This window comes from Vitis vinifera, chromosome 12 (genome assembly GCF_030704535.1).
Source record: "Vitis vinifera cultivar Pinot Noir 40024 chromosome 12, ASM3070453v1".
Classification (NCBI taxonomy): Eukaryota; Viridiplantae; Streptophyta; class Magnoliopsida; order Vitales; family Vitaceae; genus Vitis; species Vitis vinifera.
In genome coordinates, this window is record NC_081816.1 from 13,978,814 (window position 1) to 13,991,695 (window position 12,882).

At 32.2% G+C, this 12,882-nt stretch overlaps 1 protein-coding gene across 1 annotated transcript in view; it reads left to right on the forward strand.

The window, feature by feature from the left end:
• The window catches only part of LOC100243324 (uncharacterized), a 46,000-nt gene extending 33,379 nt beyond the window's left edge, over window positions 1-12,621 (forward strand). Inside the window, exons 8-12 of the mRNA XM_019223304.2 lie at window positions 1,305-1,356; window positions 7,836-7,907; window positions 8,958-9,045; window positions 9,190-9,306; window positions 12,225-12,621. Coding sequence (XP_019078849.1) covers window positions 1,305-1,356; window positions 7,836-7,907; window positions 8,958-9,045; window positions 9,190-9,306; window positions 12,225-12,431 — 536 coding nt within the window. The 3' untranslated portion in view covers window positions 12,432-12,621. The remainder of the gene's footprint in view (window positions 1-1,304; window positions 1,357-7,835; window positions 7,908-8,957; window positions 9,046-9,189; window positions 9,307-12,224) is intronic.
• The last annotated feature ends 261 nt before the right edge of the window (window positions 12,622-12,882 follow it).

The window sequence follows — 12,882 nt, forward strand, 5'->3', positions numbered from 1 at the left end:
TATTTCTATAGAATTCTATCCTCTGCTCAACTCTCAACTATTACCAACTACCTAATTTAATATATCAAACATATTTTCAATAATTTATAAAGGCTTACAAGATGTCCTTGAAAATATTTATTTGAATACTTCCAAGAAAGCGCATTACATTCAAACATATTTAACATTTAGTAACCTCGTGGACACCTCATAAAAGGAGATTAGAATGCTGCTTGACACCTAGATTGATAAGAATCACCATTTACAGAAAGACGGTGACCTTTTTCATTAATACTGATGAGGGGCTTTTGGGGAAGTTCGTTGATATATGACACATTGCATGTGCTTTAATGTTGCTTACCCATAAGTTGGTTTACCAAATTATGTTTGCTGAAGAAAAGAATACATACACATAGTATATACGAGTTTGAGATGCTTGAATTAGGATTATCTAGAAAGACTATCTACATATGTAGAAATGGGCTTGTGCAGTTGATAATGGATTTTGGTTGTCGTATTTTTGTAGAGACTAACTTGGTCGGATATATGGAGGAAAATGTTAGCTAGATTATTTCTAATCCTAACCGTAGTTTAGAGAAAAGGCACACTAAATATGTAAGATTATCTGACTGAGAATATTGTTAGGTTTAAAGGGCATTTAAACCAAGAAATTACTTGTGACACCTTGTTTTGATAATGAAGTTTGTCATCAACATTGCACATAAAGCAATTTTAGATTGGGAAACAGATGTAAATGGACAGTTCAACAAGAAGTTAAATATCTACTTGATCTACATTTCATTTATTTAGGTAGAAACCAACTTGCTAGTGCCTTGGTTAAAATAGTATGAAATGTCGATTTTCATAGCATGAATTCTTAGCAAGTTGGCCATTCATGGTAAAAGTACAAGTCATATAGGAATATGTGGTGAAGCTTATGTCACCATTTTACTTCTACTTTATTTTTTCATTATTAAGTCATTAAAACTCTATGTTATCATCTAAACTTGCATTTATTTACAACCCCTAATTTCAATGATGCAAAACTCATATTAGATTTGTTAATTTACTATAGTGTCTTTTACATGGGATGGGTGTTTAGGCTTCTAAAAGAGTCAATCAATCACTCTTTAATTTACCTTATTTTCATCATTTTTTGTATAGCCTTGAGCATTTAGGATTATTTTGAATTTTAGTAATCGAGCTATGATTTGGAAGTAAAATTAAGATCCTTTTTCATGAGATTAGATGCAATAAAAGAAAATGGTTAACACCGTACATATATCATAACTATGTATGTTAAATCTTTGTCATATTTGTATCAGGATTGGATGCTCAAGAATGGTATGATTCCTCTGGTTTTAAATCTTGGTCAAGGTAAGTGTTTTGATACACATTTCTCCTTCCTCTATGACATTTTAATTCAGTTTAGTGCAATAACTATGCGACTATATGTTTACTATTTTAATTTTTGTGTGATATATATTAAATATGTCTTCTTGTTAGGCTAAGAAGTATGAAACTCATTTTTTGGTATCATTCCCCTTAGTGAGTGAGAGAGTAAACATTGGATGTTTGTTCAGCCTGCTAAACTGGTTGGAGTGACTTTAAAACATATATAAGAATTCTTCTACTTCCAATAGGGTAGTTTGAGTGAGTTCGTGAAGAAAGTTGTTAAAAGATATCGAAAATAATGAATATCCTTCAAATAAGAATTGAGAAAATAAAAGTTATGCTTAAAGGAGAAAAACACCCAAGAGGGGGGGTGAATTGGGTTTTTCAAAAACTTTTTCAATACAACAAATTCAAGCACACTATAAACAAGAAATAAAGAGATAGAGTTAGAGAATTCAAACTCGAATTTTATAGTGGTTCGGCACTTCCTTGCCTATGTCCACTCTCCTCAATCTCCTAATCAAGTGAGGGTTCCACTAGCTTGAAGCTTTAACCAAGCTTCCAATCCTTTACACTTGGATTCCGACTCCAATGGGCTCTAACACAATCCCTTCAAGATTCAAACCTCTTGAAGTCTTTAACACTCAAGTTTTACAAGAAGGAAACCCTCAACCTAGCTCGAAGATAGCTCAAATATAAAACAAAGCTAGGATGACTCACAAGAGTGCACTAAGAAAATATGCAAGTGATGGTTTTAATGCACTAAGAAAGAAATGAGAGCTTTTAGGCCAAGAACAAGTAGGTAGAAAATTGATTGCAAGTGTTCTCTCTTTAATAAATGAAATGGAGCTCTCAATTTATAGGTTTCTAAGCTCGGGAGCCAAAAACAACAAAAGGTAGCCTCGACCAGTCGAGCTGGGGGTCGACCGGATCACTAGCCGTAGGAGCATTTAATGCTTTGGCAGGTTACCATTGCATCGATCAGAGATCGACCGGGAAGGGGTGAACCTTAACTGAGAAGAGGAAGCTACTGGATGACAAAGAGTGTTTTTGGCACCCCTCAATTGGACCTCGATTGAACAAAGACAACCGATTGACCGATTCCCCAACCGGTTGAGCCGGTTGGCCAGAGCCTTGACCGGTTCAGCTTTTTGGCCCTGAAAACCTTTCTTTTTCAATTCCTTTCTTTTCTAACACTTAGGCAAGGTCTTTAGGTTAATTAATGTGCCAATTTTAAAATGTTTTGCCTAAGGTACATTTGATAAAACTCAGGTTTTAATGAAATTGAAATTTTAAAGGATAAACCGAGTTCTCAAAGATGCATGAAACGGTATGAAAAACCTAAGTGCACCCATACATTCATCTTACATTTGTTTCCTATGATCAAAATTCTTCCAAAAGTCTTCATCTTGTATCCATTTGGTCCTTTGATGAATTTCCGAATTTATACCAGATATTCTTTACCATTCAAACCAATTAGTCACTTAATCATGGTTTGTTATCATCAAAACCTGATTGGGAGAACCCTTGGGATAACAAGAATGAAACAAATGTGAACTAGAGTGCCTATGCATTTTCAAAATTGTTTTTTCAACCATTAGATTACCACTAAAATACACATGAGTGTAGATGGGTTGAGGAACAAGAACCCAAGTGTTTTTTTTTCTCTTTTCATTTCTTTCTTTTATTTTTCTTCAAAGTATTAATTTTTTCTTCTGCTTTCGAGAACTGATGAGGAATTTTAAGAGCATGCTTGAATGTTCTAGGATTAGTAGAAAAAGAAAAAAGTTTCATCAGATATGCTAACTATAGTTTCATGTTATGCTTTCACTTTGAAAAAATTTAATATTTTCCATCATTTGAAACTTACAAAAGCTTTTAAAAAATTATGATTGCCTTTTTAAATCGAGACAACCCAAGTATAATGAGAGTAATCATCAAAAAACACTACATAACACTTAAAAATTTACTACAAGCAACTAGAACATGTTCTCATAAATGGGAATTAAATTTTTCCAAAGTGAAACTTGAAATTATTCTAAATAGTGATAAGGGAAAGTTTTCAACTTTTTTCCATTTTACAATAGGCACAAACAAAATGTTTATTTATCCAACTAGAAATATTAACAATTGGGAAAAATGTGTTTCCATACAATAGGAACTTAAGTTTATAAAAAATAAATTTTAAGTAGTTAACTAAAAATAATTAGCATTTCATACACTTTTTGGTCAATAATTTTCTTATCTTGGAAGGCTCTCAAAATCTTTGAGTAAAGATAATCCATGCCTTGATGCCATATTTATAAGACGGCCTTCATTTGAAGCATGTAGTTGCCTTTGTTTATGCCCTTCTGCAAAATTTCTTTGAATGAGATCCCTTATCACAGCAAGACTATTATATAAGAACCCAAACGTATAGGCATAATCATTTGTTAACTATCCAATTGATAAAAAATTCTTTTTCAGATCACGAATTTCGAGCACATCTTTCAATTTCAAATTGCTATGCCCGGTATCCAAATAGCTATTACCAATATGAGAAATACTAAGAAATATTCCATTACAATGTAAATAACATCTCATCCATATATTGTAAAATTTACCTATGTTATTAGTCATGTGTCATTGTACTTAAATCTCCATGGATCTTTGAGTCTAATTCTTCTTTCAAACTCAGATTGAAAAGTATTGGGTGGCATCCTTAACTTGAAAAGCATAATGAAACCTATGCCAACACTTTACAACATATTGTTAGCATTTCCACAAATTCAACAAATTAGTTTACCTTCGTTTTTTCTATAGGTTTGCCTAAGAAGATTGTTTTTCTGGTGCTCATCCCTACTTGGCTTTTGACTTAGCATTGTCAAGGTTGTTTCTAGGACATTCACTCTTCACAAGTGCAAACCCTCTCCCTTGTGAAGTAAAATGACATCGTCCTCATCCTCTTCCCTCACAATCATGCTTTTGAGAAAGCCTTGATTATGATGTTGGGTAAGGCGGTTTCATCAGCATGGCTTCTCTGAAATCACTATACTCCGATTCCTGATCTAGAAAATGAATCAACTTTTAAAGGACAAATAATGGTTGGTTGATGGCTGCCAAACTATCACATATCTGCTTGAATTATCATTGATATTCTTATATCAATAGAGATCCTTGATTAATTAAGGAATGCAAGTTGAGTTTTTAAATGGAATTCTTATTCTTTTGTCATTAGACATTGATGTTCTTCTAGTGATTTTCATGCTTGGAAAACAGTATTGGTTCCCTCAACTAGACAAAACACTTTTTTGATCATTGAACCTATAAATTATGATTGCATAACCCATGATTGAATTTGGGTTTGGTTGAGGCCTCCCATTCATTATCATTAATCTCCTTCGATAGTTTTCTAGTACTAGAAATATGGTAAAAGACAACAAGACTTCTTATGGTAGTTGAACCTGAGAATGCCAAAAAGATAATTTGAAGGAGTGAGATTGATTGAAATAAAACTAGCACATTGATGGACTGATTGGACTATAGATTAGTTTCAGTTTGTACTATTGACATTTATATATAGGTGAAATTAGGACACTTTTTTTTTCTCTCTTAGAAGACATGTTGTTTCGTAAGGATGTATCTACTATTTTAAAGACACAATCTCTTCCAAATGATGTGTCTAGTGTCTTAAAGACACATGTCTTCTAATAGTCACCAACAAAATCTATAAATAAACCCCCTTGTCTTTTTAGATTTCACTCATTCATCTATTCTCTCCACTCTTTCTCCTCTCTAGTCTCTTAAACTTTCAAGTCCTTCTTACCTTCAAGTTTAGTCTTTTCTTTTTCTCCTAAGTTTTTTTTCTAGGAAGTTTTTTTTCCATATTTAAGAGAGTACAAATCACCAAATGATTCGTTGTTTCTTGTGATTTTGAGTGCTATTATCACAATAAAGTGATTGTTGTACTTTAGAAGACAATCACATGTACATAAGCACCTAATCGGGTTAAATTTTTCTTAAAGACAGAGTCAAAGTTTAGCCTCGATCAGCCCTAGAAATCCATCTAGTCAATAGTTGGGATAACAAACTTACCATTCACCTATATACAAATTCCAACATGTACATTGGTGGGACTTCTGTTTTGAGTGTACAATGATGGGGTTTCCATTTTGAGTGAGGGATGTTTCATGGGGAAAGCTTAGATATAGAGATAAAGTTGAAGGAATATGATGATTTTTCATTCATACCATTAAAAAACTACCTAGAGGAGAGGGAATAGGTAGTCCAAGTAAGATAGCCACAAAAGTTATAATTAATCTAACCAGTATTTTTGTCTTCTTTCATAAATATATTAATTATGAGTTGATCAATCCTATGCACAAGAAATTTCAACCACATAGTTGACACGTGGAAAAACCATCTAGAAATATCCAAGTATAGAAAATCATGATGCTCTATTGACCGAAAACAATGTACTAAATATGAGAAGGTATACAAATTTACCTCAACAGGTACTACTCTCTAGGATTTTTTATAATTTTCTGATAGGTCCTCAACATAGCACTCTCCCATGCTCCTTGGTAGATCACTTCAAAGACCATATTGAGGTAGTGACTCAAATCATCATCCTCTAGATCACTAGTTTTTCATTTTTTTTAGAATTTTCTTAAAAGATTGAGAAATGAAGTACCAATGCTATAGGGATGGCTGATCTATTATGTTCTCTCTATTCAATATTAGAACTTAGTATTTATACCAAAAACCAAGGGCTAGGATTTGGGAAACAATTATAACATTATTTTTACATATTGCCCTTGAAAGGATGAAGTACAAAATAAAAAATACAAGAAAATTATCTAACCTTTGAACACCCCATGGGGGAATATTTGAATGCCGAGGAGGATGTGTGAATGTCCCATGGTGAGAGTTTGAATGTCTTAAAGTATGTTTGAACACTACCTTCAAGTCATTTGAATCTTAATAACTTCTAATACGCACATACCTCAAGATTTATCAACCTTGAAACATCTTAAATCAATTGAAAATAAATAAGACCCTTAGAAGTACAATGCATATCTCACAATGTGGAATAAAATTACTAGCATGCATACATACATACATACATACATACACACACACACACACATATATATTATATATATCCAAAAAAAAAGGAAAAAAAAAACTAGAAGATAGATTACATAACTTAAGGAGAAAATAATAAGGAATTTTATTTCCACATCCATCATTATTAATATCCTTCAAATTTTGCTTCATTGATTATACTTCCCATAATTTGTGGAGTTGAGAATCTCATTTCAAGAGGTCTAACTTTTGCAATATTATTTTCCTTATCAGATTTATCCTATTCAATTTCCCAAATCCAATGCTTTTAAACCAATTTATTTGGTAGAAAAGTGAAAAATAAAAAATAAGAAAAGGAGCAAAGAACCATATGGGAAAAAGAGTGCAGAGGCTATCTTGTAATATACATAAATGTATGACAAATTTGAGAAATTTCAAGGAACTAAAACATGGTAACAAATTTGAAAAAAAAAAAAAAGGGCAAAACAAAAAAATTGGGAGGCAAGGAACATAAAACAAAGTTGGAAACATCAAGTGCATGATTCTACACTCCAATGGAAAGCAATATGAAACTCAGTTAGTAAAAATGTCCACCTAGACCGTCCATATAGATGATCATCAACATTGGTAATTAAGATTATATTACTATTAACCTACTCTTCATACTGATTTGATCTATTCTGTTGAGTTTCCCAATCCAATACCCTTCTAAGAAGCTGATTGATAGAAAAATAAAAAAAATAAAAAAATGCCAAAACAGAGCTCTAGTTAACTAGAGGTTTCAACCCTTTCTTTGTGATCCACAATCTAAATTTGCTAATCTACTTCTAGGAACAAGTTGCTTGTGATTGTTCCATTACCTAACAATTCAATTTCTTAGTTAAATTAGGAGCTTAATAAATTAAACAAGCTTTCAACACTTCAAATATTAATGTATCACATTTACATTATTCAAATGTAAATAGCAAGCCAAAAGAGTTTGTGAATTACTAAACGAGAAACTTTCCCTTTATTCAAATGTAAATAGCAAGCAAAAAAAGTTTGTGAATTACCAATCAAGAAACTTTCCCTCTCCTCATGTATGACATGGTGGGAAGAAAAACTTAATTATTTTTAACAAAAATGTTAAATTTTTGCTTCCTAGTGATAACGATAGTTCATGCCTTAAGTTCATTAATATCATAGATCTTGTAGTATGAATGATTCATAATCATTTTGGAGTAGTCAAGATAATTTCTATGGTAAGTTCTGAGAATATTGAGAGAGCTTTTCCACTGGTATTGTGTATATCATTTTATAATGAACTTTAAATGGTGCACTCTTGCTTTCCATTAGCTACATCATTTTTTTTTAATTGTTTTACAAAGTGAGACAAATATATAACTTCAATGCAGGAATGCTACTCTACCTATAAGTATTAAAATCAAGGATCAAGGTCAGTGGAAGAAATTAGACTTTCCTCACAGGTAAAACGATCTTATGATTTTTTTAATGAGAATTAATTGGAGAAAAGTCGGTCATATATTGAAACTCATCTTTGAGCACAGTTAAACTATCTTGGTGATAGCTAAAGAAACTAGCAATGTACTTGGTCACAAATCCCAACAATAAAAACCAAAAATGATTATGGCCAACATAGGCATTCCAAAATCTCCAAACAAGTTCTTCTATCACAAACCTAATAGTGAACAATTGACTTTCTTGTGATGATAACACAAACATCAACTCATGGCGGTCATGCAAATAGAGAAAATGCTCTCCCATGTGGAGTTTCGTTGATAAAAAAAAAAAAAAAAACTAGAAGTTGAGAGATCTTGAAATCCCCTTAGTCACCCTATGACTCTTCATCTCATGAACACCGAATAGCTTCCTCAACACAAATCACATGGTTATGTCATCAGCTACTAGTCATCATTAGGACTTATGTTAGCTTAATATGCATTATCAGCTCAGAACCTAACAGTTTATGGTTGGGTCAATTGATACCTTGACATGGTAACATATCCTTGATTTTAACCATGTTAGCTTGATATGCATTATCAGCTCAACACCTAGTAGTTTATGCTTGGGTCAATTGATACCTTGACATGGTAACATACCCCTGATTTTTAAGTGTCTCCAATTCAAATGCCATTACTTTTTCCCCCCAGTTATGGAGCTCTGGTGCAAACCCATAATAGGTTGCCTTGTCATGAGTTTGGATTCCATTATTTATTTATTTCCCTCATTTAATGAGCTCAGGTTTTGAGTTAAATTGGTAGCTTAGCAGTTGTACATTTCTCACATTAAATTTATTGCCAATAAGAAAGAAAGATTTGGTTGTACTACCTGACACATAAATTGTGAATCAGGTCCCTATTTGTAACATCTGGTTCGACCATTTTATCACTTTTCCCTTCTGTTTTTAATCCATATGATGTCAGCCACCAATTTTTAACTCAGTGAAGATTTTACATGAGTTGTTTAGGTGTTATATAGTTGATTAATCATCTGAATTAGTTTTTTCTTGTGTGTAGCATCAAGTCAATTGTATGCCTTAACATGCCTAGTTTTCCTGGTGGGCTAGATCCTTGGGGGTTACCAAATCAGAAGAAAAAACAAAAAGTGAGTTCTCCTTCTGATTGTTTAATTTATTTTTCCTCAGAAGAGATAAGCAGAGGTCACTTTCATGTGGTTTAAATCAAGACAACTTCACCTTTCCTTGCTTAAAAGTTTACTTTAATAACTCTGGCTAACTCCAATATCCAGAGAAACTTTACTGCTTCTTATGTGGATGATCAACTTCTTGAGGTCATTGGATTTAAAGATGCCTGGCATGGGGAAGATTTTCTTCCTCTAGATATCCACGGGACTCGACTGGCCCAGGTTAGTTTTATGCATGGACATGTTTTATAATATTCCAGCTCTATATGCCTAAATGAATCCTAGAAACAAGGATTCTTATTGCAATATTAATTATTGAATGGAGAAAATTACTAAAAATTATTAAATTAGTGTGCTCCTTCATTGCAATTAGTGTGCTCCATAATAGACATAAATTGACACCTAAATTTTTAGATAACAATAATTGGTAGCTGCTTAGAAGGCTCAAGACTCTTCATCTTGATGATGGTTGCCATTAGATTTGAACCACCAACCAAGTCTTTGATGCCATGGATGACAACGATGTAGAGAGAGCAAGAATCAGTCGCTTTGTCGATTCTAATCAAACATATTGAGTAAAAGAAACACTCACTAACAAAGCAAAGAATGATCAAAGAAGTCATACTTTAGGGCTTACTTTTCAAACCCTTTCTTACAAACCCTTTGAAAAATTGCCCTAGTAAAACTGAATCCCACAAAATCTTAGGACATAAAAGGTGTTTGATAAATCAACTTAATGACTTAATATAATTTAACAAATGAATTTAAGTCATTAAGTAGATTAAGTATGTTTGCTAAAAGAACTTAACATCACAACTTAATGTCAAGATTAACATTAACTATTAAGTCAAAATAATCAAATTATTTTTAATCTCAAATCTTTTTTTACCTTATTTGCTCATGTTTAGTGAAAGTATATTTTACGACAATAACTCCACATTTAGGACTCATCTTTTATAGTAAATATTTTGTAGTTATCTTAATCATTTTATAATATTTTAAATATGAATTTTTAACCAACAAATTTATTGCTTAAGATTAGTAAAAGTGAAAATTAGTTAAAATTAAATAGAGTAAATAGTCATTAAAATTAATGAGGATAAATATGTAAATTTGATGATTTAAAATAAATTTTAAGTTAATTTTATCAAACAGCCTTAGTACCTAAAATAATATCAAGTAATAAATTTTAAGTTAACAACTTAAGAATGATTTAATGTCTTGGTGGTGAAGAAGATGTCTTGAATAAGATTTGATTTGTTGGTAGATGTTATGGCATCTATTGGAGTGAGAAACCTAATATGTCAATATATGTGTCCAAAATTAAACAACTTCTGAAACATATATATGAGGGCAATATGAAAAATTACGGCAACATAGAATAATAGATAATTTCCCTATGGTTGCATCAAGGACACTGCTTCAAAATCTTATCTTTGGACTCATTTTTATCATGGTTGTGGCTATATATAGACCTTATAAGGAATTCCCCTCACTTAAAATTTGCCTACATCATATCAAACCCTTTAGATGGGACATGTTTTGGTCATAACTATATATTCATTTTAACTTCAATTTTTCATAGCCCCTGTTAAAGGTTTGTGACTATATCTTATATTTCTTATGGTGCTTGTTTCATGATTATTCTTCTTGAAGATATAACAGTAAGATTTTAGGATTCCTTTTCTAATGCATGGGTTGCTTCTGCCTTTTCCAACTATTCCATGACCATAATTGGTCTTGGAAGTCCCTCTTCAGGCCTGAAATTGCTGACGGTAGTTGGCTTACTACTACTGTTTCCTTTTCCTTTATCCATGCCTTTTTTCTGATAGGTCTAGTATTGATTGAAAAGCTTGTTTTAAAGGATTAATGTACTCCAAAAATCTACTCATTATTCTTTTTTCATGTGCTTAATAGGAATTGGTTAGTTCATACACAGCAAGTTATAGATATTACGTTGTCACTTCCCTACAATTTCTTCCATCATATTTCCCTATAATTTCATTGTCAAACAAAAAAAAAATGTTTTGTACATACCCCTTGTTAGGTATAGCATCTCCAAGAAAGTTACTGCCTTGCTTTTCCTCTGGGCAGGATGACTAGCTACCATTTTTGGAGGTTCTTCATAACCTTCTATAATCAATTTCCACGATTCCTAAGAAATCGCTCCACAGAATGTAACACTAATCCTTGTATACAGAGGAAGTTCATAATCCATACTTGTTACTATTTGAGCTCCTTGCAAGATCTTCTAAAGCTCTTATACCACTATTGCCTTGTGAATATTCAAATTACTTTTATAGAATTTTTCATATAAAAACTTGAAAAAAAAAATTGCCGAGAGTTTTCTCTACATAAAAAGGAGCTTTAATTTTTTTTTTTCTCTTCTCAATCTTTGGGTTTCATTAATACATTATTTAACAAAATGATTCACTTTTCTCGTAACTTGGGAGACTTCTTGTACACCTATTAACTACATATATAGAACTCTCAAATATTTAATTTTAGGAAATAAATTTTCTTGGAAGCCATACAAACCCTTTAAATAATTAAAGATTTTTCTTTTTGAACTACTTAGTAACATATTTTATCCAATCCATCCACTTTAGTGCAAAATAACTAGTGATCTTTATCAAATTTCTACTAGGTAGTATTGTATTCCATAACAATTCCAATCATTTCCTATGTGGCCCTGCATGTTACATTACATGAAGGTTATGAAATTCATTGCCATTTTAAGCTCAATTGCTTAATATATTGATAGGATGCAAGAAACACAGCTATCAACCAAGGGTTAACTATATGAATTCCTGGACTTTTTATCAAAATATTAGTGGTTGCATGATGCTCCTTGAACCATCATACAGAACCAGGAACTTTTACTTAAAACAGGTTTGGTCATGGAAAAACAATTTTTGCTTCAATTTTACGTTCTTCAATTTCACGGTAAGTAATTTCATTTCATAGCAACCAAGGTACCTTATTTTAGTTTATGATACCTTCTTTTGATAGTTCAATCTTTTGTCATACAATAATGATACTCATAATGATAATGAAGATATAATGTAGGCAACCTTTTTAGATGCATTTTGAAATGCGAAACATGGTCTGGCTGTTTAACTTTTTACCTCCCAATTCAGGTGGATCGGATCCAATTTGAGCTTCAGAAAGGAGAAGCTAAGCATGTCTACATGAGTTTTGATGGAACAAAATGGAAACAGCCTACCCCTGAGGATGATGATACATACCCGATTGGCATATCTTATTCATGTGCAACCAAAATGCTTGCAACTCAAACGTCAAAATGCAAACTTCAACCACCAGCCAGTAAAGATGAAACTAAATAATCATATCAACAAGTTAACATTTCCATTAATATCTCTATTCTCAATATGCCTTTAAAAAACTCATTAAGATGTGCCTTTGGATATAGTAATCATAGCTTTGAAGACTCCAGGACCTCTATGTTATACTGGTGTAATTATATTCAGTTTGAACATTTGTATACATTGGAAAATATGCATTCCAGGTTCACAAGTATTTTGCATAAATTTAATCAATGCACTAACTTGCAAGTTATGTAGTGTGGAAAATGTGATTGGCCTTCCATCAGGAATCTGTTGGGATAAACACAACGAATGCACAACCAGGTTTTATCCCCTCTTGTGAGAACCTAATAGGAATCAATCAAATAGAGCAACAAGAATTCACCCAATCAACAAGTATATGAACACCAATAATTTTAGTGTGGAAAACCTTCTCCAATATGAGAAGTAAAATCCACGAGACCCTTAGGCC